This window comes from Herpailurus yagouaroundi, unplaced genomic scaffold (assembly GCF_014898765.1).
Source record: "Herpailurus yagouaroundi ecotype Mexico unplaced genomic scaffold, PumYag 205, whole genome shotgun sequence".
NCBI classification, from domain to species: domain Eukaryota; kingdom Metazoa; phylum Chordata; class Mammalia; order Carnivora; family Felidae; genus Herpailurus; species Herpailurus yagouaroundi.
The window spans coordinates 1056707-1080803 of NW_024412436.1; the positions used below are offsets into that span (position 1 = coordinate 1056707).

Here is a 24097-nt window from a genome sequence, read left to right on the forward strand (position 1 = left end):
TGCAGGTGCGTTTCAGGAGTTTGCGGATGGGGGTGCACAGAGTACATTTTGCTAGCCGTTTCTGCCTCTTTTTTAGGCTGTTCCATGTTAGAACTGCTCGTCCCAAAGTAGGTTAATACTTAAAGCACATGTGTAACTTTCTTACCGAGATCTTAGAAGAGGGTTTTGCTGGAAATAAACAGCTTGGAACCCAGGGCTTTAGCCAGAGAAAGAGTTGCTGATCTTGAAGAATTGTTTGGTGCTACTCAAACCAACCATCCTTTCAAAGACTTTGTATTCCTGTTGTCTTCCTGAAGGCTCAGGGCACCACACCGCTGTTGTCCAGTCAGCGTCTTTGGAGGTGGGGAAGCATCATTTCTCTTCCAAAGGGCTGAGATTGCTGCCCAAATACTCCCAGTTTAGAAATGAGTAGAGCTTCGCTGACCGCTTAGGTCATTTTTCCCTGTGACTAGCTTGAGGTTAGCTGGCCGGAGGGAAAACTGACCCTTCCCTTCCCAGCTGGCTGCCAATAGTCTGGCCCTTCTGACACTCCAGGACCCGGCTGTGAAAGGGAACAGGCCCTGGGGGTACACAGCTGTATTCTGGGTCTGCCGTTTTCAAGCCCCCTTCCTGTCCCCTACCCCTGTAGGTACCCCAAACTGTATAGTCAGGGACTAAGACGGCTGGGGTGACAGAGCCCCGCCGGGGAGGCTTTACCTCTGGCTGCAGGGGCAGGTCTAACGAGAACAAGGAGGAGGGTGGGATGAAAATGGGGGACTGCTACCCTAATCAGATGTCAAACACGGGCCATTTCACATGAGCAAGACGCGAGCTAGAGTTTAGATACAAAGTAAAACTAGCAGATCGGAACAAGCACTTCATAGGTGCTCTGAAAACACACACATCTGTTTCTTTGTGGAGAGTGTGGCTTTGAAAAAGGGCAGCAGATAAAGCAAAGGTACGTGTTATTGAACAGGGGATGTGGGGAGAATGTCCCTCATGGCAGTCGCTGATCTCTGGGCTGGAAGGTATGTGACCCTTACCAACAGGAGGAAAAACTCCTTTCGAGACTCCAACCTTCCTAGCCAACTGTCGCACGTGCCAGAGAGCCGGCCCTCTTCACCTACAAAGTGCTTTCGAAGTTGCCTCCTGACCTGCTCTCTCCTGACTCTCCCTCTGATTGCTCCTGTTCACTATTCAGCCCCACATTGCCTCACACGCCCCCTTCCCCTCCCCAGAGCTGGGTATATCACCACACCCAGGGACCAAAAATGCAGGAGGAGTGAGGAAGCCCACTCATTCCGCGTGTCAGCACTGACATGCTGCTAACACACAGGCACCTCCTATTTCGAAAAAGAGAAACATGTTCCATAGCAGTTTGTTGGGACGTGTCAGGCTTGGTGAGATTGGAGAGTGTCTCAAAGTGCTACACAGGCAGCTGCTACTCTACAAAGACAGGAATTTATGGTTCTAGACTTTTGGTGGTTAAAATTAGAAAATTCCAAACGAAAGCTGAGGAGAAAAAGTAAGATGCCGAGGGGGAGGGAAGTGTGTGGAGAACGCTATCCACGGGCAAAATTCTTCCGTATCGCTGCGTAATGGTTGCAGAGAGGGAGGTTAATTAAGAGCTCGTCCCCCTGCCAAGACTATCCTCAGTGCCCACTCTTGGCTGAGAAACCCAGGCCATTTCTGGTTTTAGAGCTTTCAATTTGGGTTTCTCAACCGATCAGATTTGTCCCTCTGAGAACTGCCCCAGCAATCACCTTCCGTGAGGACTTTGTTGAAACCTTTGCCCTCAGGGGCTGGGCTGTTACCTTTTGGGAAGGCTGAGCACCAGTGGCTTGTTGCTGCGGCTGGCCTCACTAAGCCAAGGGATCTTGTCAAATTTTGGCACAGAAACCTGGAGGGAAATGGAAAGAGATCGGTTTGCAGAATTTATTGCGTTTGAGCATTGCCATCAAAACCAGGACCAAAGTCGGCTAATGGCAGCTCTACAAATGCCAGCACTTTCCAAAACATTTTTTATGATTTATATTTGAGTCTTTTGAGTCTCCCGTAAAGTCTCCAAGAGTAAATAGTGTTATCTCCACTTTACAGACGAAGAGAATCAGAGCTCAGGCATTATGATTTGCCAAGTCACACAGCTAGTAAGTGGATTCGCGTTTTCTGACTTTGGTGCCCCCTATATCTTGTATTCTACTATCTCTACCCCTTTGCTGCTTTATTACTTCCATCTGTTTATGCATCCTCTGAGAGTTCTACGAAGTCAGCTGAATATCAGCAACCTCCCGTTCAGTCTCCGGCTGTTTTCAGCCACAGTGTCCTCCACCCCAATTCCTTCTAGGCAGCAAAGAGGAGAGAACCACACTTGGAAGCTACAGACAACTGGATGTTAATCTTGACGAACCCATTTTTCAGCTGTGTGGCTTTGGACGCATCACAACCTCTCTGAGACTCAATTTTGTCCTCTGTGAAGAGATCTATCATCACTTTACAGGTCAATGCACAAGACACAAAGCTCCAGGAGAGCAGGGATTTTTGTCGTCTTCATTCACTGTTGTATCAGGAGCACCTAATACAGTACCTGTATGTGTCCAATGAATTCACGGATGCATGGGAAGTCCCTAGTTGAGGGCCTTAGTAACCGGAGCTCAGTAAAAGTAGGCTTTGTAATCTCTCGTTACCAGCCCAGCCTCTACCCCTGGCGTTGTTCGGACGCCAAATCCTGTTGGGGACTGGCTTTTTCCTGGACTCTGAGCGGTGCGTCCTCAGAGGGGAGCCGGGAGGTCCTCTGAGCAGCCAGGAGGGGGCAGCAGCGACCTCGCAGTCTCTCTAGCCGGGGAAGGGCGCTCTTGCCGCGGAGGCTGTGGCGGACCCGGAAGCGCTCGGCCGCCGTCGCGACCCCCGGCGCCCCGGATGGGGAAGGAGGCGGGCGGCCGCCCTTCCCGGCCGCGCAGCCCTAGGAATTGCAGGCAGGTGGGTTTCGAGCGGGAGTCAGTGTTTGCGGGCCTCTTTCTCCTCCGCCATCCTCACCGGCGGCGGGCGCGGAAGGCCCCGGAGGGGGAGTGGGGCGCCCCCGGGGACACCTGCCCGACCCCCGGCCCCACGGAGGGGCGTTGCCCTTTCCGGCGCCGCGGATCCTCCAGCCGAGGCGAAGCCGTGAGCTCCTGGGGCCGGGGTCCTTGCTGCAGTGAGGGGGCTCCCAGGGTGTCTCGCTTGTGAAGCAAAACCTAGCGCGGGCTCTATGGAAGAAATAAGGTCGGCAATAAGAATTTTCTTCGCAGACTTGCAGCATGACCCTAGTATTTCTGACTCTTAAGTTTTCATTGTGAAAAAGGGGTCGCTGTCTTCGAACCTCCCAAGAGTTTTTCCGTTATAAGTGGAGTGATAACTTTTTAAAGGATGTTACCTCAGTTAATGGATTAAGAATCTTTGAGTCCTTGGTACCTTCTTTCTTTTCTTTTTTTTCCCTTTCTTTTCTTTCTTTCTTTCTTTCTTTTTTTTTTTTAATAACACATGCCTTTGAGAACTCCGTAAATAAAAGCTCTGGATCCTATCCCTAGAAATTTGCACTAAGTGCAGCTACAAGCATACAGCGACAGGGAGGGCTTTGGGTGAAGCCTCGGGGATACGTGAACCCCTGAGCTAACTGGTTTAGAGGGAGACGTGATATGAGGCCCAGGCTTTGGGGTCAGACATTGGTTTGAATCTGGCTCCAGTGTTTATCACTGTTAACTTGGGCTAAAGTTACTTTTGAATCTCGGGTTTTTTCTTGTTTACTAACTAAAGTGGAGCTAATGCTAACTTGAAAGCATGCGAGGATTAAATGAAAGAAGCTCCAGAGGCACTTGGCGCGGAGTAGGCACTCAGTACGTACTAGCTACCAGACGTCTGTTATCATCTGTGGGATTATAACTTAAAATCTGGAACAGAGGTTGAATGTCCACGGTTATAAAATGGCCACCGCACACATGTTGCTCAGACTTCAATAAAGTGGATTGCTTTGACTTTAACTCTATTCTTCCCAACGGTTCACAGCTTTCCGAGGTTCATGGTGTGTCTTTTTCCAGGAACTTGGCCTAGCCTGGGTTGCCGCCTTTGAAAGCGAGGCAGGTCGGTGCAGTGTCAGCCACCACCCGGCATGGGATTTCCAGAGAGGTCTTATTTCGGAACTTTATAAGGAACGAGAAGCATGTGGACTTCTGCGAGGGAGACTGAGCTGGCCTGAGTTTGAGGGAGAGGATAATGGGGACCCAGCCTGTAGCTGACACTGAGGAGGCCAAGTGGCAGAAGGTCCTGTACGAGCGACAACCGTTTCCCGATAACTACGTGGACCGGCGTTTCCTGGAAGAGCTCCGGAAAAACATCCACGCCCGGAAGTACCAGTACTGGGCCGTGGTGTTCGAGTCGAGCGTGGTGATACAGCAGCTGTGCAGCGTCTGTGTGTTTGTGGTCATCTGGTGGTATATGGATGAGGGCCTTCTGGCCCCCCAGTGGCTCTTTGGGACCGGCCTGGCCTCTTCACTGATTGGCTATGTTTTGTTCGATCTCATTGACGGAGGTGAAGGACGGAAGAAGAGTGGGCGGACCCGGTGGGCTGACTTGAAGAGCGCCCTGGTTTTTATTACTTTCACCTACGGTTTTTCCCCAGTGCTGAAGACCCTGACGGAGTCTGTCAGCACTGACACCATCTATGCCATGTCAGTCTTCATGCTTTTGGGCCACCTCATTTTCTTTGACTATGGCGCCAATGCTGCCATTGTATCCAGCACGCTGTCCTTGAACATGGCCATCTTTGCTTCTGTCTGCCTTGCCTCGCGCCTGCCCCGTTCCCTGCATGCCTTCATCATGGTGACTTTTGCCATCCAGATTTTTGCCCTGTGGCCCATGTTGCAGAAGAAACTGAAGGCATGTACTCCCCGTAGCTACGTGGGTGTCACGCTGCTTTTTGCATTTTCAGCCTTGGGAGGCCTGCTGTCCATTAGTGCTGTGGGAGCCATCCTCTTTGCCCTTCTGCTGTTTTCCATCTCTTGTCTCTGCCCTTTCTACCTCATTCGCCTGCAGCTTTTTAAAGAAAACATTCATGGGCCTTGGGATGAGGCTGAAATCAAAGAAGACTTGTCCAGGTTTCTCAGCTGAGTTAGGGACTTCCATTCGGTTCTTAAGGGAAGCTGATAGACTAATCTCCCGGCTCATACAAGATTTGAAGGCAGAATCCCATTCTGGAAGCAACATACTATTGTGGGTGGGGGAACAGAGATCAAAAGAAAAAGCTAACCAAGGGCGTGAGTGATGAAGGTGTTTTTCTTTCTGTTACTTTGTGGATGAAAAAGCTTTCTGGGACCCTCTTGAATTACTGCCTCATTATTGCTGTAACAAAGGAAGTGATGTGGTTTCTATTAAAAAAAAAAACAACACATCCATTAAGTTGTCCCATGATTTTTCTGTAAGCAGAAGGCTGACAGAAGGGACATGAAGAGAATGAAAGCATGTGTGTGTGTTCAAGTCACTTCTCTCCTTTGGTTATCTGGATCTCAAATCCTAGAATCCTAGATGCTGTGACATTTTGTCGCCTAAGATCACAGAATTGGTTATTTAACCTTACCTCACTCAGAGTTTCTACATAGTTCTTAGTGAGGCACGTGCACACTAACTGCCTGGGACCCGGATGTGATGTGTCGCAATACATAATCAGAATGCTGAGGGAATTCAGAGGCTGGAGGCCAAATTGAATTGGAGAAACTAGGAAATATTTATTAGAGGAGATGGCATTTGAGCTTGGTCTTGGTGGTTAGGTGAGATTTAAGTAAGTAAAAGATGGTTTTAGGGCAAGGTGGCAAAGGCCTTTAGGAATCAGGTCAGTAATATGAGCAAGGCATACAAGTCACATGAGTCATACTTTGTGTGGCTAATGGCAGCTGAAAACTGGATGGAGCTTGGCCCCGGCCAGGGAGGGCGATCACTACTCTGCTCCAGCTGAGTGTTTCTAATCAGAGCGTAGGCCTGGCTGCAGAGCTTCAGATTTCTGATGACATCTAATGATTTCTAAATGAAGTCTCAGTAGCTGTAATTGTGATTTTTAATGTGAAATCTGACTTGTAAATTCTGCCAAATTTAAAGCTGGACAAAAGCCACACTTGCATGCAACATGTGGCTGCCTTTGGGCCACGTCTGTTTTTTAGGACAAGCACAAAAGTGGGAAGGTGTTTCATGGGAGATCAGGGTTCTGGGGGTTTGAGGGAAAGTTGGAAAGGAAGGTTTGAGTAACTAGGGGTGTGAATATTCAGGAATTTGGGCTTTAACCACAGGTCATTGGGAGCAATCCAGTTTATCTAAGGAGGGAGCAACTGCTCTGTGTTTCAGTTTTTTCATCTGTAAATGGGAATGGAAGTATTTACCTCTAGAATTGTGATAATTAGATGAGATGTATGAGTGCTTTGAGGAACTCTGGGCGCGTAGCAGAGGAACGGTAATGTTCGCTATTACTGCTGTATCAGGTTGATCTCTAGGACGACTTGAAGAGGGACAGAGATGAAGTGTAAGATGCATCGGGTGCCTCCCAGAATATCTGGTAACTCAGGACATAACTCATTTGGGGCAAGGCCCTGCACCATCCCTTCTCACTAGAAATTAATTTCAAGTCAGAAACTAAGTAATGCTTGTATTTCTCTGAACATAGATTTCTCAAAAAATGCCTCGAACAGGACTGTGAACTAGTGTCTTCAGCTCTTTGGACTGATGAGAATAGTGTTTCATTAGAATGGGTAGTTTTCCTTAGGGCCAGTTAGATTGCTTTCCTAGTCCCAAGGACACTGGCCAGAGGGGAGAGAAGGATCTTGGAAACTGACTTGTGGAGCTCAAAGCATCGATCCTGCATTGGGTGTGGCCATTTCACCCCTCGTGAGTGGGCAGAACTGGCTCATAGTTACTGTGTAGTTCACATCAGGAACAGAGCAACAGTGGTTGGAGGTAGTAAAGAATAGTATATGATTGTGCTTTTTTTTTTTTTTTATGTTTTAATACATTTGCCCTATTTGAATAGGTAGGTGATTATCAGCTTTAGGGAGCTCACGGAAGCAGCCACATCTGTGTCAATGAGCAGAAAGTTCCCCAGATTTGAGCCACTTTCAAAAACAGTTTCAGTGGGACGAATTAATGTGCCGTGCTGTCATTTTTCAGCTCTTCTCTGTCACACTGTGTATAGGATTTGGAGCCCCCCAAGACCTGACCATATTTGGTTTGGTGGTTGTGGAAATGGGAGGGGAACGGAGAGTTGAGGGTTGGATGATGTAGAGTGGGGCTGCCAACTCCATTCAGGTGGAAAGATGGTGAGAAGGATATTCCAACCAGAGTGAACAGTATGTTCAAAGTGCACGGGGACTTGATTTATCCTGGCAGTGGACAGAAGCACAGGATAGATGGGCTACAGGGAGAGGGTATGGGGTCTGAGAGTGCTGAGTACTTTGAATTCTCGTATCCTGCAGTCAGTGTCAATGTAAATTGAGGTTTTGAAAAGGGAGACAAGATTTCCACCACACACACTTTCATGAGTGTGTATATCTCTCTATGTATGTGCATATATATGTATATATATAAATACAATTCTGGCACCAGTTTTCGGGCTGAGCCCGGGGAGCTCTGTGGCAATAGTGAAGAGTGAACGTCTGGACTAAGGGTGTGAGGCCGATGGGTGTGGAGATGAGAGGCCTGATTAGAGAGGCTGTCAGAGAACTTGGTAGACTCATGTTGGGAAATGGAAGGGACTGGAGGATGACCGGCTTCTGCCTTGAGTGGATTTGTGTACCATGAAAAGACAGAAGTGAGAACAGGTTTGGAGGTGAAGTAGATAAGAAAATAAGAATGGGACACATAAAGTTTGAGGTGCCTGAGATGGTACACTCAGGCTAAATGTTCTAATTGTAGTATCTGGAGGACGTTGGTTCTAAATTCCAGGCGTAATCTGGAAGGGTATTGAGATCTAAACAGAATCTAGTGCTTTTGCACTTGGAATTCTTTGTACAGAATTGGTTGCCTCATAACCAGCAATATAGTGGAATTAGAAATGGATCACAGAAAGATAATTAAAAAATCAAAATGGTAAGGAACCAAAGGGAAAGACTGGCCCTATGAAAACAGATTAGAGAATAGAACACCACAGCCCGGAAGGAAGGCTCAACAGAGATACAACATCATCACCTATAAAACTATAAAGGGTCGAAGTGAATCTTGATTTGTTTACCAAGTCATGAGTTACAAAAGACACCCTTTGAAATTTGAGCAAGGCAAGTTTAAGACAAATGAAAATACAATTTTATACACTTTCTGCAGTAACTCCAAGAAGTTTCACAGACCAAGAATGTAAATGGATTCCAAAAAGTTTCGGGGTAAAATGCAAATAAAAAAGCCATAAATACTTTGTAAGAAAATGTTAAGAAACTCCAAGCTCTTAGGTGGTACTAAGAGCTCACTGCGGGATGATGAGGCTTACTTATGGCATGCTGCTTTGGGTTACTGCTGGCGGCATAGGGAGGCAGGCCTAGATAATGATTGGTATGACCTGTGTGACAGTTGTTGGGAAAGTTACTCATCACTTAAGTAACGTGATGCGGTCAGTCTCTGAAATTTAAACAACACTGAAAGTGTGCAAACAGAATGTTAATGATTTAGACTTTTAGAGAATACTATGATGTGTGTGTGGGAAGGGAAGGGGGAAATGGAAGGAAAAGGCATTACAGTAGCATTGGAATTAAAGTCCCAAACAAAATCTCTTGTGTAGGAAACTGTCAGCCCTCCTCACCCTGCACCCCTTCCTCCCGGCTCTGCTTCCCGTCAATCTTCCTTTCAGTAGATATGCTGGACGGTGGGTGGTGGTGGTAAGTGAGGGCAAAGAAGGAGGAATGGGGAGGCAGCTTTGCCTGTCCTTCCAAAATGGTGCCAGGGATTGTAGTTGGGAATGGAAGGGATCAGGGAGAGGTAGAGCTGTAGAGCAGCAGGTGTGCTTTGTTTTGTGGCCTGATGTGGCTTCTGGGTGATTGGCAGGCAGCTAGAAGGCTGTGCAGGGATCTGAGGACAGCAGCACATTGGTTCTGCGTGGTGGCCAGATTGGTGTCAGTGGGATGTCTGCATGCTGTGTTGGTACTATAAACTTTTGAGTGAGGCTTTGGGCAGCTGGCTTAAATTGTGGGTATGAGAATCCATGCTGAGCATTTTCAAGGAAGCATGGAGCCATTAAACATCATCTAAGCCAAAGGCCCAAGGTCAAGAAAAACAAAAGCCAGCAGAGGGCATCAGTCACACAATTTTACAATATTTCAAACCCATCGAACGCAGGGAAACAGGGCTGGAACACAGTGCCGTCCTGTGGAAGTTATCGATACTCCTTTTTGCGATGAAATTCAACAAAGTCTTGGAATTCTTGATGAGTTGTGGTTTGAGAAATAACCACACCGTTTGAAGTCCCCATAAATTCAGGATACAAATAGCACATTGGGATTTGATAAATTATAATTGCTACATTTTCAAGCACCCAGTGTGTACCAGGCACTGTGTTAGGCACTTTATATACACTATCTTATTTACTTCTTATAACAATCCTGTAATTCAGGTATTATTTTCATTTTACAGTGGAGGTGACTGAGACTCATACTGAGTCAGGAACTTGCCTCATGCTGTATTGCCAGTTTGGGCTGATGGTTTGCTTTTCTGACAGCCGAACTGGATCCAGGGCCAAAGGCTAACTGGTAAGCAGTTGCTTTTAATGCTTTCTCATATCCCTCATTATCTCTTTTATCCCTTATTCCTACCCCCAACATCTAGCAAAATATTTATTGTCCACCCAGGCTGATCTCTAGTCTCTACCATTCACATTTTATGATGTTTGGCCTCAGGAATTTATTCATTCATCAAATATTCATTGAGCACTAACTATAGGACATAGTGTTCCATATATTTGAAATATGTCTATGAACAAAGTGGACAAAGTTCTTTGACCTAGTAGAGCTTATCTTCTAGCAGGAGGAGACAGACAACATGAGTGGAAATAAACGCTATGGGAAAAAAGAAAAAAAGTAGCAATGATATTAAATAAGGGGGTCAGGGTAGGTCTCATGGAAAAAGGAGCATTTGACCAAAGACTTGAAGGAGGTAAATGAATAATCCAGATTTCCCAGGGGGAAACCATTCTAGGCAGAGGCAAGAGCTGCTGTAAAAGTCCAAGCAGAAGACCCCAAACTGCCTGGCATGTTTGGGGTGTCACAAGTGGCTGAAGTGACCAAGGAGAACAGGAGATGAGGCCAAAGAGGTCATGTGGGAGCTGGATCATGTGCGACATTACAGGCTATTAGAAGGACTCTGGCTTTTACTCTGAGATGGGAGCCATTAGAGGGGCTTGGAGAAAAAGAGGGGAATGATTTGACATACCCTTTGAAAGGCTCATTGTAGTTGCTGTGGGGCAAGACCAGAGCAGAAAAAAGCATTCAGAAAAAAAAAAAAAAAAAAAAAAAAAAGCATTCAGAAGCTCTTGTGATAATCCAAGCAGGGAATGATGGTGTTCAGAACAGAGTGATAGCAGAAGTGGTGGAAAATAGTCACATTCTGGATATAATTTGAAAGTTTAGTCAAGGGCTTCTTGACATACCAGACATGGGATATGAAAACAAGAGAAGAATCACAAATGACTCTTCAGGGTTTTGGCCTGAGCAAATTGAAAGATAGAGATGCCATCAATTGAGTTGGGTGCAAAGGGGATATAGGTGGAGATTTGGGGGAAGAAAATCAGTTTGAGGCATATAGGATATGAAATGCTTTGTGGATATCCGGGCTGAAATGTTGAGCAGGGGGTCAGAGAGGGGAGTTAGGATTTTAGGAGCAATGTATGGGATGGGAATGTAAATTTGGTAATCACTGGTATTTAAATGGTATGAGACTGGATGAGATCATCCAAGAAGTTGATATAAACCAAGAGGACGGAGAACTCCAAATTAAAAGGTTGGAGAGAAGAAGAAGCAAAAAGATTTGGAAGGCACAGCCATTGAGGCAGGAGGAAAATCAAGAGTTGGGAGTTCTGGGAACCAAGTGCAGAGGCCTCGGGGTGGGGGGGAGGTGGTCACTTGTGATCAGATGAAAATCTGGTAAATCAGGGGAGCCTGGGTGCTTCAGTTGGTTAAGCGTCTGACTCTTGATTTCAGCTCAGGTCACGATACCACAGTTCGTGAGATTAAACCCTGCCTTTGCATTTGTGGGTTCTCTCTCTCCCTCTCTCTCAGCTCCTCTTCCTCTTGTGTTCTTTCTCTCAAAATAAATAAATAAAAAAAGAAAGAAAATCCGGTAAATCAAGTAAGATAAGGGCTGAGAATTTACAGTTGGATTCAGCAAGGAAGCAGCCATTGGTATCCTTGAACAGTTTTTGGTGGGGGGGGGGGGCGTAAGAACCTGTTTCGGGTGCGGTTAAGTGAGAAAGGAGAAGGGGAGTTGCAGAGGCAAGTATAGGCAACTTTCTGGAAGTTTTGCTTCAAAGGGGAGCCAGGAAACCAGACAGAAATTGAAAGCAAGAGGTGAGGATAAGAAACTTTGTTTCCTAAGACCGGGGAAATGATACCATGTTTGTATGCTGATGGAAGTGAAACAACAGGAAGTAGTAGTTGATGTGGGGAAGGTAGGATTATGAGTGAGCATTTGAGAGGAGAAGGGGTCTAGTGCACCAGTTGGGGGGCTGGCTTCAGACAGAGGACAAGATAGTTACTATGGTAACAGGTGGGCGGCAGAGTACATAAGATACAGATGCTGGTGGAAGGGTGGCTGCTAAGTGGGTACAGGAGGTGATGGGGATTTCCAGAAGTTCTTTTCTGAGTGCTTCAATTTTCCTAAGAAGTAGGAGACAGAATCAGCTGAGAGTGAGAACGAGGGACGAAATGATGGGGGAGTGAGGAGAGAGAAGGTAGGAAATAGTTTAGTACTTCGGGGCAGTGAATGAACTAGGGATGGCTAGTGTCATTGCTCAGCAGGATTAAAGGCTCACTTGAGCATGGAGATCATGACTTTACTGTGAAACCAATTAGGGTGTTGTGTGTGTTTTCCAGACCATGTGCAAACCAGAGTGGATGGAGAGTTGAATGTCTCTGGGGTGGTGGTTTTATCAAATTGAGAGAAGGACAAGGGAGAAAAGTATATGTGCATGAGCATGATTATAACGATTGACCGTGGCATTTTAGTTGGGTAAGAAGGAGAGTGAACCTTAACAGGGGCGAAGGGAGAGGAGGGACGGGGAAGGTCGATGAATTGGAGGTTCAAGCAGCTAGAAGGATAGGAAGTGAAGATCAGAGAATAAAGACAAGGTTTTAACTTTGGGAGTGAGTAGCTGAGGTAGAGTGAAGGACAATATCAATGGGAAATTAAGACCAAGAGAAAAGGCGGGATGGATGGGGTGGGATGTTGCAAGGATAATTTACACACATGTGAAATCCCCAAGAATGAAGACAGGAAGAGTACTGGAGACAGTGGCAGGGCAACAGGAGTTAAAATCGTCAGGGAATCAGGGAAAGCAAACTAGGGGCTGGTGGGTCAGAGGAACAGTGAAGGGTAGTATGTGCGATAGTCTGATGCCATGAGGTTCAAAGCTAAGGGTTTTAGGGAGGAGGGAGGAAGATGGTGAAAGAAAAAGTGGACAACAGGAGTGCCTACCCCACTCAGGTAGAGCAGTGTGAGGGGCTGTGGGAGACGAGAGGGCTGCAGGGGGAGCCGTGCCCTGAGAAGAGATTCTGGTTGTGTTAGAGCAAGAAGATGGAAGGCACATCCACACAACAGGTTGAAGATACAGGGGATTTTGCTGACCGTGGCAAGCAGATTACAGAGGGCACGGTGTAAGGGTTTCCAAGGTGGAGGAGGGCAGGAGGGCAGCACAGGATGGGTGTGTACGGAACTGTGTGGAGAGTGCTGGGGAGGGGGGTGACCTGGCCATCTTGGAAGACTGAGGTAGGCTGGGTAAAGGACCCATAATGAGAGTCCTCGTGGGTTCAAGACAGATGGTGTGGAGAATGCATGTGTTGGGGGTGGGGGCTCCTGTTTACCTTGAAGGGGGTGCGGTCTTAGTGCACAGGCTTCCTCATGTCATCGTGAACATACTAGTATTGCTTGCTAATGGAATTAATGTGCAAATTGTCCAGGTAATGGCACATTTTAGCAAGAGCCTTTTGGGGGTAATGACACGAACCTCCTGAGAACTGGGTCAACTTCCGACGGTGGGGCGGTGCCATTTGTAGTGTTCTAGAAAGTTTGATTTTGGGGCGTCTGGGTGGCTCAGTCGGTTAAGCGGCCGACTTCGGCTCGTCACGATCTCGCGGTCCGTGAGTTCGAGCCCCGCATCGGGCTCTGTGCTGACAGCTCAGAGCCTGGAGCCTGTTTCAGATTCTGTGTCTCCCTCTCTCTGACCCTCCCCTGTTCATGCTCTGTCTCTCCCTGTCTCAAAAATAAATAAAATGTTTAAAAAAAAAAAAAAGAAAGAAAGCTTGATTTTGGGTAAAGTGAGCAGAGCGTAGATAAGAGCCAGAGTTTGATCAAGGTCCTGTGGACAGTCGGGCCTGAGGCGGCACCCTGCTGTGACCATGGGGAGGGCTCTGGACAGTTGAGCAGCGGGGCAGAGGCGGAGCAGAAACCACTGAACACCTGTAGGAGCAGCTAGATTCCACCAGGCTCATGCTTCTGGCCGGTGTTTTTGTCTTTGCCAGCTCACAGGTGTGATTAATGGTGGTTTGTTTACCTTGGGAGACCACAGCAATCACCAACCAAACCAAAATACCATTTCCTTCCTAGATACATCACTGTGATTGACGAGGGATCCCCCGGAGATGAGGTAGTTAGGAAGCATCTGTTTCCCAAATGCCTGGCATCTGCTCAGCACCAGGGGCCTGGGACCACCGTGGTGCCCCTCACTCCCATCAGGTGACACAGGGGCAAAAGTGCCCGGGGAAGGGGCTCACACGGGCAAGTGGTTTTTCCTGCCACCATGTGGCACCAATTGGCACCTGGGTTCAAATGACACCCAGGATCAGCCTGAGGTCCTGTGCCCTACACAGACTCGCTCTACAATCCCTTGACCATATGTTGCCGGGACAATGGAACGGATTGATTTTGCCAATGCCGAGGTCGACGGAAACTGTGGTCCCTCGGGTCCCCGTAAAAAGCTGGCTCGGTGGCTGCCTCTGCTTTCCCAAGCTCTGCGGGCTCCCCGGTCCCCACTCCAGGCCGGCCCTGTGGCCTTGTGTGGAGCCCAAGCAACATTTGGACTCTGCTCAGTGAGAACACTGTGGGCCTCCCACTCTTTGTAAATTGCAAAATAAACAGATCTTCAGGCCCCGGGCGGCTTTTGTGTATGCAAGCTGAGAGTATTTAAAAGAGAAAAAGGCGGCAGGAAGAAGGAGCTGTCTCCTTGGCTCTGACTTGCTCTGCGATGCCTTCTGAAACGCACCCGCAGTAGAGATAGGAGCTGGGAGAAGATACAGACCCAAAGAGCCAGAACGCCTGGTTTTTCAAGTGTCCTATGAAGCTTCAAAAATATACTTTGTTAGCAGCTGTTTTGAGAGAGAAAACCCACATCAGTGACTTCCCCATTACTGTCTTGAGGATCCTTAAGTCTCATTGACGCCCCGGGGAGTTTGCTAAGGCTTTGTTTCCTCCCTGCCTGCCCAGGGCTCTTGTTCCTGAGGTTCACTGACGATGTAGACTGGGGCTAGAAATCGGGATCTGGTATAAAGTACTGTGAAATTCGATTTGATTAGAAACAGTACGGGAGTAGCAGATTAGTCTCGGCTCATCCCGCAGCCAGCCATCTAATCCGCTTCAATAGTATCTTATAGTATAATAAACCAAAACTGTGGGTCTAGTATGCTGGCTAACATGTCCTGTAAATGGGGGCATCTGGTAGTGAAGTGTCACCAGCTCCATTTGATTTATGCAGACTGAGATACTGTAGTATTATAAAGGGATACAGAAGTTATTATTTTTTTTTCTTTTTTCAGCAATCTTTATTTTCTGGTGGGTGAGGTTCATGTTTTTAAAACGGATTCTCAGTTGTAAAGGTTTACTTCAGAATCTCATGGAGCTGGATGAGAGACCCCAGTATCAGTTGAGATTTTTAATCCTACTTCATGCCGAGTTATGAAACAGATGTTACAACAATTTTCAAACTCTGCGTTAAAAGAGGATCAAAATGTATCCTGCTCCAAGCCCACCGAAAGTATCCATGTCTGTAAAGGAAGAGTAGACGTTATTTCATCTCCTTTTGGCTTCTAGTGTCAAGGCCATTTGGTGAAATACCCCTCTGTGTATATGTGGTCTGCATTTATTTACCAGTGAAACTCCCCAAGGGAAGGATTGGAAGTTTTATTTTTTCCTACCTTTAGTTCTCTTTTCTCCATCTCTCAGATGTCCTGGATTCTTCTAGCTGGAGACTGGGGGGACCTCCCTCACTGCTTCCAGTAAGGGTGCTGCCTTCTGATTCTAAAGCCTTTCTGTCAGAAGCCAAGGCAAAGGGCACGGACTACTTCAGTTTCAATTCCACTGGCCTCTCCTCAGCCAACACTTAGAAATGAAAACTTTGGTTTCTGATTGGCCGAAAGGAGTTCTGTTGTTCCTTTCTTTGTCAGAGGTCAGAGTCACCATGTTCTGGAATGTTAGCATGCACTGGATAATTTCGGTTCTAGAACCTAAGTGGCTTCTTCAGCACTGAAGTCAGTAACAGTTCTCCCTGGGAAAATGACTCACATTTTCTCCTGTCATAGCACCATGCAGTAATAGCTTACTGCTATTTTGTAAGTTACTTCGCTGGGTGCTCCCAGCTTTTTGTCCTGTTACTTTTATCCTGTTACTTCGCTGGGTGCTCCCAGACCACTTAATAGGACACTATTATGAATCCAAGGAATGTTTGACACATAAATATTGGGACGAGAACATTTAAGAGATGGTATGTTTGTAAAAGGTAAAACGTTTTCTCATGATGATCCCGAGTTATGTTCAACTCTGAAGAACGCAGTACTTTTTAAACCCTATCAAATATTGAGGGTGGCGGTGGGGGCAGGGAGAGTTGGGGAAGGGTACATCATGAAACACAGAAACACTAAGGACAGTAAATAAATATGAACAAACCTTACCACGGTTTAATGTGACTGCAGGCTGCTTCTGCCCCCAGCCCTACCCTCCACTCACCCCCTTTTTTCTTGCCTATTCAATGTGAGGAAGGGACTGCACTTTTGTTGAGACTGTGCAAGATTCCTAGGGAATCATTTTATTCTATAATTTGGGTTTTCCTTTCTCATTGTTCATCAGGTCAACTTAAGCTTTAAACATCTAAACTGTGTAACACTGTACATAAAAGTAAGATCATGTTTAGGACAAAGTGGAAAAGTGCCAAATAACCTAAAAAAGATGAATTGGTGAAAAACCTTCCCGTTGCCAACCTCTTTTTTGTTTGTTTGAGGTGATATGAAATAATCAGGGAATATTGTCACTGTTGGGATGGGGATGCTGGCCAATATTATTTAAAAACTCAAATAGCTGGGCTGGAGGTGGAGGCTGGAGTGGAGGCAAGGCCAAGGGCTGCACACTGTGCTTCATTCTGCAGCAACCCAGTCACCCCCAGGAATACTTGAGCCTCAGTTGATTCCCTGCGTGGGGGCCTTTGAAGTTTCTTAGTTGCCAGTGCTTCTAACTCACAGTCACTGGACCTGGCGTATCAGTAAAAATTGATGGAATGTGCTTTGTGCAATTTTAATCAGAGAAACTAGTTTCGCATTTTTGAGTGGAGAGCATCGTGCTTATGAAAGATTTTCACGGTCCAGAGGGAGAGCACTGTGAGTGAGGGGTCTCCATTTTCTAATTGGAGGGTCCTGTCCACATCTACTTTGCCTGTCCTCGCTGGGGCCTGCCTAGGTCAGACACAAAGTACACGGAAACCCCCATTCCTGACGAACAATTTTTTACTTTCCTATCCTGCATTTTTCTGTCTTAATATGGTAAAGTGAGACATCTACAGAAGTGTTCTCACCTAGTAGGAGATAGTTGTAAATTGTAATTTAGATCATATAAATCTTCGAAGAGAAAATTCTGAATTAAATCTTAAATCTTTTTTTAAAATCTGAGATCACAAATTTGGCAGATGTATTACCTTAATAACAAACACTTTATTTGGATAATTTTTTTTTAATGTAGCTTAAAATTTCAGTGTTGGAATCACTATTTGAGGATTAATATATAAAAAAAGTTCTGTTCCTCCAAACTCCTACAGATTCCGTTCTTCCAGTACTTTACTGACACATTAAAAAATCTTTCTTCTCAAGGTGGCAACATTTCCTTGCACTTTTATTCTGAATAATATATTTTTTCCCTGAATTTGCTGACTAGAATGTTTGAGATTTTTGTGCTTCAGACCTATAAAATTTTCCATGATCTTACATAATTTATCTCCTACAAAGAGTGTTTAGAAAAAATAATAAAAACAGGAAAAAATGTTTTGGTGAATAACAATTATTAAGGAGATACCTGGAGGCAGGTTGCAATTATGTCTTCTGTGTCTTTTCTAGATTTCTAGAAGTTTTGCTTCATTTTTTCGCACTTAAAAAAAATACAGCATAGTTAGCATACAGTGTTGTATTAATTTCAGATGTACAATATAGTGATTCAACAATTCTCTACCTTACTCGGTTGCTCATCCCAAGTGCGTTCCTCAATCCCCATCCCATATTTCACCCACCGCCTGCCCACCTCCCCTCTGGTAACCACCAGTTTGCTCTTTAGAGTTAAGAGTTGGTTTCTTGGTTTGTCTTTTTTCTTTGTCCATTTGTTGTGTTTCTTAAATTCCACATGAGTGAAATCATATGGTATTTGTCTTCCTCTGACTGACTTATTTCACTTAGCATCATACCCTCTAGGTCCATCCATGTTGTCGCAAATGGCAAGATGTCCTTCTTTGCTATGGCTGAGTAATATTCCATAGTATGTATGTATATACCATATTTCTTTATCTGTTAACGGACACTTGGGCTGCTTCCATAGTTTGGCTATTGTAAATACTGCTACAATAAACAGGGGTGCATATATCTTTTCAAATTAGTGTTTTCATATTCTTTAGGTAGATATTCAGTAGTGCAATCACTGGGTCATAGGGCAGTTCTATGTTTAGCCTTTTAAGGAACCTCCATTACCTTTTCCACAGTGGCTGCACCAGTTTGCATTCCCACCAACAGTGCACAAGGGTTCCTTCTTCTCCACATCCTCGCCAACACTTGTGTCTATCTTTTCATGCTTTCATTGGACAGACATTTCAATTGAAGATAATTATTCTCCACCAAATAGCATCTTAAATAACCATGCTTTAAGAACTTAAACATAAGTATTTTTCAGTTTAAGTTCCTTACAAGATCAAACTACATATTTTCACCTTACCTGGTTTTAGTTGAAAATTATTTTCATCTGGGTCTTCTTTAGAAAATGAAACAGAACACATTTCATTTTTATATAGAATAAGCTTTGTTTTTATTATAGACATGGATCAAAAATAAAAGTTTTTATGTACATATGACATGTAGTGCAAATGAAAGGCTTTTAAATACCACAGATAGATATGTTGTTGGAAACAAAAGGAGATGAATCATGGGGGTTAGGATGGTCGTCCTGGAACGGCAGGAGGGGGTCGCCTAGTGAAAACAAAACAAAACAAAACAAAATAACAACAATAACAACAACAACAAACAGATGCAGAGGAAGAAAACAATGTTTAAATTAAAAAGAAATCCAAATAAGAGCATGCAAAATTATCCCACAAAAGTCAAATTCAAGTCAGACAAAAACCATGCAGACGTGCAGGGGAAATGAGAAAACACCACACGGCAAAGTTCGCAGTTCCCAGGACTTTTCCTGGCTCTTGACATTGTGCTAGGTATGAACCATTTGAGCCCACCCCCAAATCTTATGATTTTGTACCATGGGATGATAAACCCATGCAATCATATTCAGGAGAACTGGAAATAGTACCAGAGCAAAATACCTTTATAACCTTAAGTATTTTGTTTCTGAGCCCTGATTTTGTGACATTTGGTTCCTTCCAAAGATTTCGGTAAATGTTATAAAATCTCCATAGGGAGAGCAGAGTTGGTATAGAAATACGATAGGTAAAAAATAAAAAAATAAAAAAATAAAAAACATAAAAAAAATAAAAATTTAAGATGAGGGAAATTAGAAGGAGTCACAAGATCAAATGAGCCATGTAATCATAATGCAGAAAATGTCAGGGGTTGAACTTGTAAATAAGAATCTGCTCCCGGTGAATATCCTGGTATGATAGCCTTTCCAGGCGAAGGGAAATTACAAGGCTAGGCCTGGTCCATGGGACCCTGGGATTCCGTCTCAGAGTTGTATACAACTGAAGTTCTGATTTATTCTGAACTGGGTCCAGGGTAAATGAGATGGAGTTTGCCAGATCTTTTTCCATATCCCTAGCCTGACTTGCATCTTGTCAGGCCTGCGGTTGTGAAATAAGGATCCAGAGTTGTGCTTATTTTGACATCAGCCTCTCTGGATGATTTGCTGCTAGAAAGTAGACTCTACGTTGCATTGAACAGCCCTGTAAGTAGGAAAACAGCAGGCCAAATGAAACTTTCCCACTGGTTTCCAGCAGAAATCTGTACTTTAATTTCCTCTTTCTAACCAAATTGGTAATGAACTCAACATTCCGGCAAGTCATGGACCTGTGAGGTGAGCTCCGTACCCTACCCGCTGTGGGACTTCTCTCTGGCTATTCATCCAGGTGTCGGACAACACGCACACTTCCCTCTTACTCTCATAAGACTTCAGTGAGTGGAGCAATGAATTCTACAAAAAACAAAAACAAAAACAAAAACAAAAACTTCTTTTTCATCTCCTACGAGATGTTAATGGAGCAAAACTGTTCTATTTCTGAGCAGTGGTAAAAAATCTTACCTTCCCTGAAGTCTGAGACCAATTTTTCTTTGGTCCAATTTAATCGGGCTACGCTAAGGAGGCCTCTCATCCATTTAAATGATGAAGAACTTGTTTTTGGTAACCTTTCAACTGCGGGGGGTCTGCAAGCCTTTAGCTTTAGAGATCCAGGTAATGGGTATCCCTGGTGTTTTCATGAAGAAAGTGTAATTAAATTCCTGTCAGGCTCAATGAGATTTATCACCCGCCCAGCAAACAGAAACTATTTTTGAGTTCTGAAGGGGCTTTAGAACACTTTAATTACCTCAGCAGGGTGGGGAGGTGAGCCATTAACCTGAACAGCAAGTCCATAGTGCCCAAGAGCCATTCTGTTAACATATGCCAAAGCACTTTCCTGTTTGAGCTCCTTTGGTGTTCTAATCCAGAAACAGGATCAGAAATTCTATGTCTTGGAATATATTTCACCTGACAGCTAGGATGTTGGCTTGCAACATCAGAGTGACATTTATTCCCTCAGGCAGCTCCTTTCTTTTCCTCGTTACTTTCCAGGACCAACTTCCCTCTCATTGCCAAAAAAGCACTGTCAATGGTGACCATGCGGTGGCTCAGTGACTTCTATCACGGATCGTGGCGGTTTGGGTTTTCACTACCTTTCCAGAATTGTCTATATTACTTACACAATGCTGAAGTGCCTGAAGGCAAGCGCTGAACATATTTGGGCTTTTTATATGAAGAGCTTTAAACATAGTACCTCATACTGCTGCTGCTTCTGACATGGAAGTTGGAATACTGAATTGGAACACGGAGCTGAAATACTGCGTAGCTAACAAATTTTAAAGGTCAACATGCCACTAGTCACCATACAAGCAAATCTGCCTGAGATTGTAGTCTCAGGTTATACTTTACGTTTTCTGAAAAATAACTTCAAAGAATTGAAGGAACAGGAGGGTAAGGAGGCAGGAAAGTATATATGAAACATGGGCATAATTCATATATGAAAGACTCAATTATCAATAAGAGTGATGAATTAATTACCCACATCCTCTTGGATCTACCTACCTCAATGCTACAATCCTTTCCTAGGGTGACATTCCTCTGGCGGGGTTCCTGGGAAGGTCTTAATGACTTTTTTCATTTCTGTTACAATCTCACCAAACATTCTCTGCTTGCTTTCTTTGCATGTCATTTAGATAAACCTCATATCTGAGATCAGTGGGTGAGTCTGAAGCCTTGGGAAAGTAAGACAGGAAAGTCAAGAAGGACAGCCATTCCTATTTTTCTTTAATCTTTAATTTTATTTATTTTTAAAAAAATTTTTTTTTTCAACGTTTATTTATTTTTGGGACAGAGAGAGACAGAGCATGAACGGGGGAGGGGCAGAGAGAGAGAGGGAGACACAGAATCGGAAACAGGCTCCAGGCTCCGAGCCATCAGCCCAGAGCCCGACGCGGGGCTCGAACCCACGGACCGCGAGATCGTGACCTGGCTGAAGTCGGACGCTTAACCGACTGCGCCACCCAGGCGCCCCTAATCTTTAATTTTAAATCAACCTGGATCCATTCCTTTATAAGAATATAATGGGGTAATGTAATTAATTTAAAGGAGCTCTTTTTTGGAGAGTGAAAGAGAAAAAAAAAGCTCATATGGAAAGTCAGCTGAGTCCTCCACAGGCTTACCAAGACTTGTTCCATGTATGTCTCCAATCTGCTTTCATGCTCCTGCTCTGATGGGACCTTCCTCTTTGGGTCTAGTATACTGCTCTGACCAAGTCCAGAAAGGTGGTCATGGGTTGGGAACTCTGGGTGCTCTTACATTTGATTTTACCACCTGACTTTGTGTTAGTGACAGTCTGTACTGGACTAATCTCACTCGGTGCCTTTTCTCTCTCACCTAAAGCCCCTGAAACAGTCCTCACAACACTAGTCCTGTGAGTTGCTTTATGAACAAAGCATTGATGGTCAGATGAGCCTGAGAAACCTGTAGACACTGACACTCTTAGAGATTCACAATGCAATCTGATACTAAAGCTTCTGTAAAATCTTAGTAAAGAAACATTTAATTTTTAATCATCATTTCCCAAGTATATGTAACCAAGAAACCCTTGTGTTTGTGTAATGCCTACTAAAATCCCCATGGAATGAACTTTGGGAAGCTCTGAATTAAGACTGTAGTTTTAGTCAACATCTCTTGTATGTACCCTAATTATTAGGCTGCCACAGTGTCAAAGAACATCAACAAACGGTCTTAAAAGTGGCAATGCCAGGTATGTGTTGAAGTACTAGGAAGTAGGATATGAGATCCATCCAACCCAAAAACCAGATAGGTTTCTCAGTATAAAATTTAAAGATTCTGCTAATAAGCAGAAAAACAATCTTGAAAACTGAGGAGTTATTTATACTGATGCCAGAGCTATTTAAAAAAAATTTTTTTTTAACATTTATTCACCTTTGAGGGACAGAGAGAGACAGAGCAGGAGCAGGGGAGGGACAGAGAGAGAGGGAGACACAGAATCAGAAGCAGACTCCAGGCTCTGAGCTGTCAGCACAGAGCCTGACATGGGGCTTGATCCCATGAATTGTGAGACCACGATCTGAACCAAAGTCGGACACTTAACTGACTGAGCCACCCAGGCGCCCCTGTGCCTGGGCTATTTTAAGACTACAAATGGTAATTTGCCAAATAGTTACCAAATAAGTAGTTCGCCAAATCAGGTCCTTTGGTTTTGATAATTTCCAGCTGGAAATGATTCGGAATAAAGAATCATGCAATAACACACACACACACACACACACACACACACACACACACCCACCCCACAAGTGTACAGCATGATTCCCATCCTCTCTTTTCCAGTAAGGAGTTTCCTTTGAAGGCACTAATGTCTCCATTCATGCAAGATGTATAGATATGAAAAAGAAATTACAACAGGAAAGCATGAATTAATACAACAGCTTTTGCAATTCATCTTTTCACAATGAATGTATCCTGAACACAGAGAGGAAATAAACCAACATTCCTCTTCTCCCATTCCCTTCTTGTCTTCTGTTTTTGGGCGGATGGTTCAATCTGGGACTATGTACGTTGATACAGGACATATCATCAAAACTCTGTAACAAAGAGTCTCTATGCCCTGGAAACTGAAGATGAGGATGAGTTTAGTTACTACTGCCTAGTACTCTCCTATTCCATTTTCTTAATATTAGGGAAACTTAAGGGGTAACTTCTCCTCTCAATGCCCAATGAATAAACAATGGAGGCCAACTGTTGAATCAAGAGCTCATTTTTTTTCTTGTAAGAAATGCCTTCTGTGGATCTAACATTTGGGCAGAATATTTTCTTTCCTTCTGCTTCCCAGTGTTTTTCATGAACATTTCCTTTTGATTAGCAAAATAAGATGGTGCCTCTTGTCAACGGTCACATTGCATCCTCCAACTGTCTAAGCCTTGTGTCCTTTTTTAACCTAGTTCAACACTGACTTTGAATCAGAAATAAAATGTCTCCTACTCTCCTGCCTTTGATTTGTCCAATTTGCTCTCTTTAAAAATCTTGTCCTTCCCCAAATTACTGACAGTAATGCCAAATGCTATTCTCCATGTTGTTAATTTTGGGCCAATTTGATCAAAAGGGTTATAAGTATTTAGAAGCCTCACATTTTACTGATTTGCATGGATATGACTCAAATATATTATATAAGAATGAGGAAGGGGGGAGTCCTTCAAATGTTATCATTTATTTCAGGTTCAGAAATAACAGCTTCACATTTTCACAACAGGTACATGTGACCTTCAAGAATGATACAGGCTTGAGAAACTTGCTTCAAAAATTCCATTCACAGAGTCCATCCATATATCAGCATTAAGAAATCCTGAAAGTGCCAAGAAGACAGTGGAAAGTATTCTGGCTCAAATTAATTAAAGAATCAGTAGAGAAGGTTAAGATTTTGCTTCTATACACTGCTTCTTCATAAAAAAGCAAAAAAGGAATTTGATTCAGAAGAGGGAGAGAAAAGAAACAGACAAGCAAAACAAAGGCTATACATAGGAAATTAAACATACATCAAGTAATGGTGAAATTTCTGGACAAGAATAATAATTTTTTTTATCAAACAGGCAGCAGACAATGCAAGAGGTTGACAAGTAATTTTTACCATAATTTTTAAAACATTACACAATGA

General features: G+C 44.3%; 3 protein-coding genes across 14 annotated transcripts in view; 1 reads left to right on the forward strand and 2 right to left on the reverse strand.

Moving 5' to 3' along the window:
* CUNH1orf105 (chromosome unknown C1orf105 homolog) overlaps window positions 1-15543 on the reverse strand; it is a 56839-nt gene extending 41296 nt beyond the window's left edge. For all 4 annotated transcript variants that reach the window (XM_040451695.1, XM_040451696.1, XM_040451694.1 and 1 more), the window contains exons 1-2: window positions 15369-15543; window positions 1794-1879 (exon numbers count right to left, since the gene is read on the reverse strand). In XM_040451695.1, coding sequence (XP_040307629.1) covers window positions 1794-1879; window positions 15369-15389 — 107 coding nt within the window. In that variant the 5' untranslated portion in view covers window positions 15390-15543. The remainder of the gene's footprint in view (window positions 1-1793; window positions 1880-15368) is intronic.
* The window catches only part of PIGC (phosphatidylinositol glycan anchor biosynthesis class C), a 29781-nt gene continuing 8519 nt past the window's right edge, over window positions 2836-24097 (forward strand). The window contains exons 1-3 of one of the 5 annotated variants that reach the window (XR_005783571.1): window positions 2836-2955; window positions 4050-5192; window positions 13257-13294. Coding sequence is in view for 3 of the 5 variants with exons in the window: in XM_040451690.1 (XP_040307624.1) it covers window positions 4225-5118 (894 nt within the window). In the remaining 2 variants the exon portion in view is untranslated. Of the gene's footprint in view, window positions 2956-3050; window positions 3282-4049; window positions 5404-13256; window positions 13295-24097 lie in introns of those variants that run through there. The other 4 variants (XR_005783570.1, XM_040451690.1, XM_040451691.1 and 1 more) reach the window with 4 other exon arrangements.
* DNM3 (dynamin 3) overlaps window positions 18472-24097 on the reverse strand; it is a 569179-nt gene continuing 563553 nt past the window's right edge. For 4 of the 5 annotated variants that reach the window (XM_040451678.1, XM_040451685.1, XM_040451680.1 and 1 more), the window contains one exon: window positions 22970-23060. In XM_040451678.1, the coding sequence (XP_040307612.1) occupies window positions 22985-23060 (76 nt within the window). In that variant the 3' untranslated portion in view covers window positions 22970-22984. Of the gene's footprint in view, window positions 18663-22969; window positions 23061-24097 lie in introns of those variants that run through there. The other variant, XM_040451682.1, reaches the window with a different exon arrangement.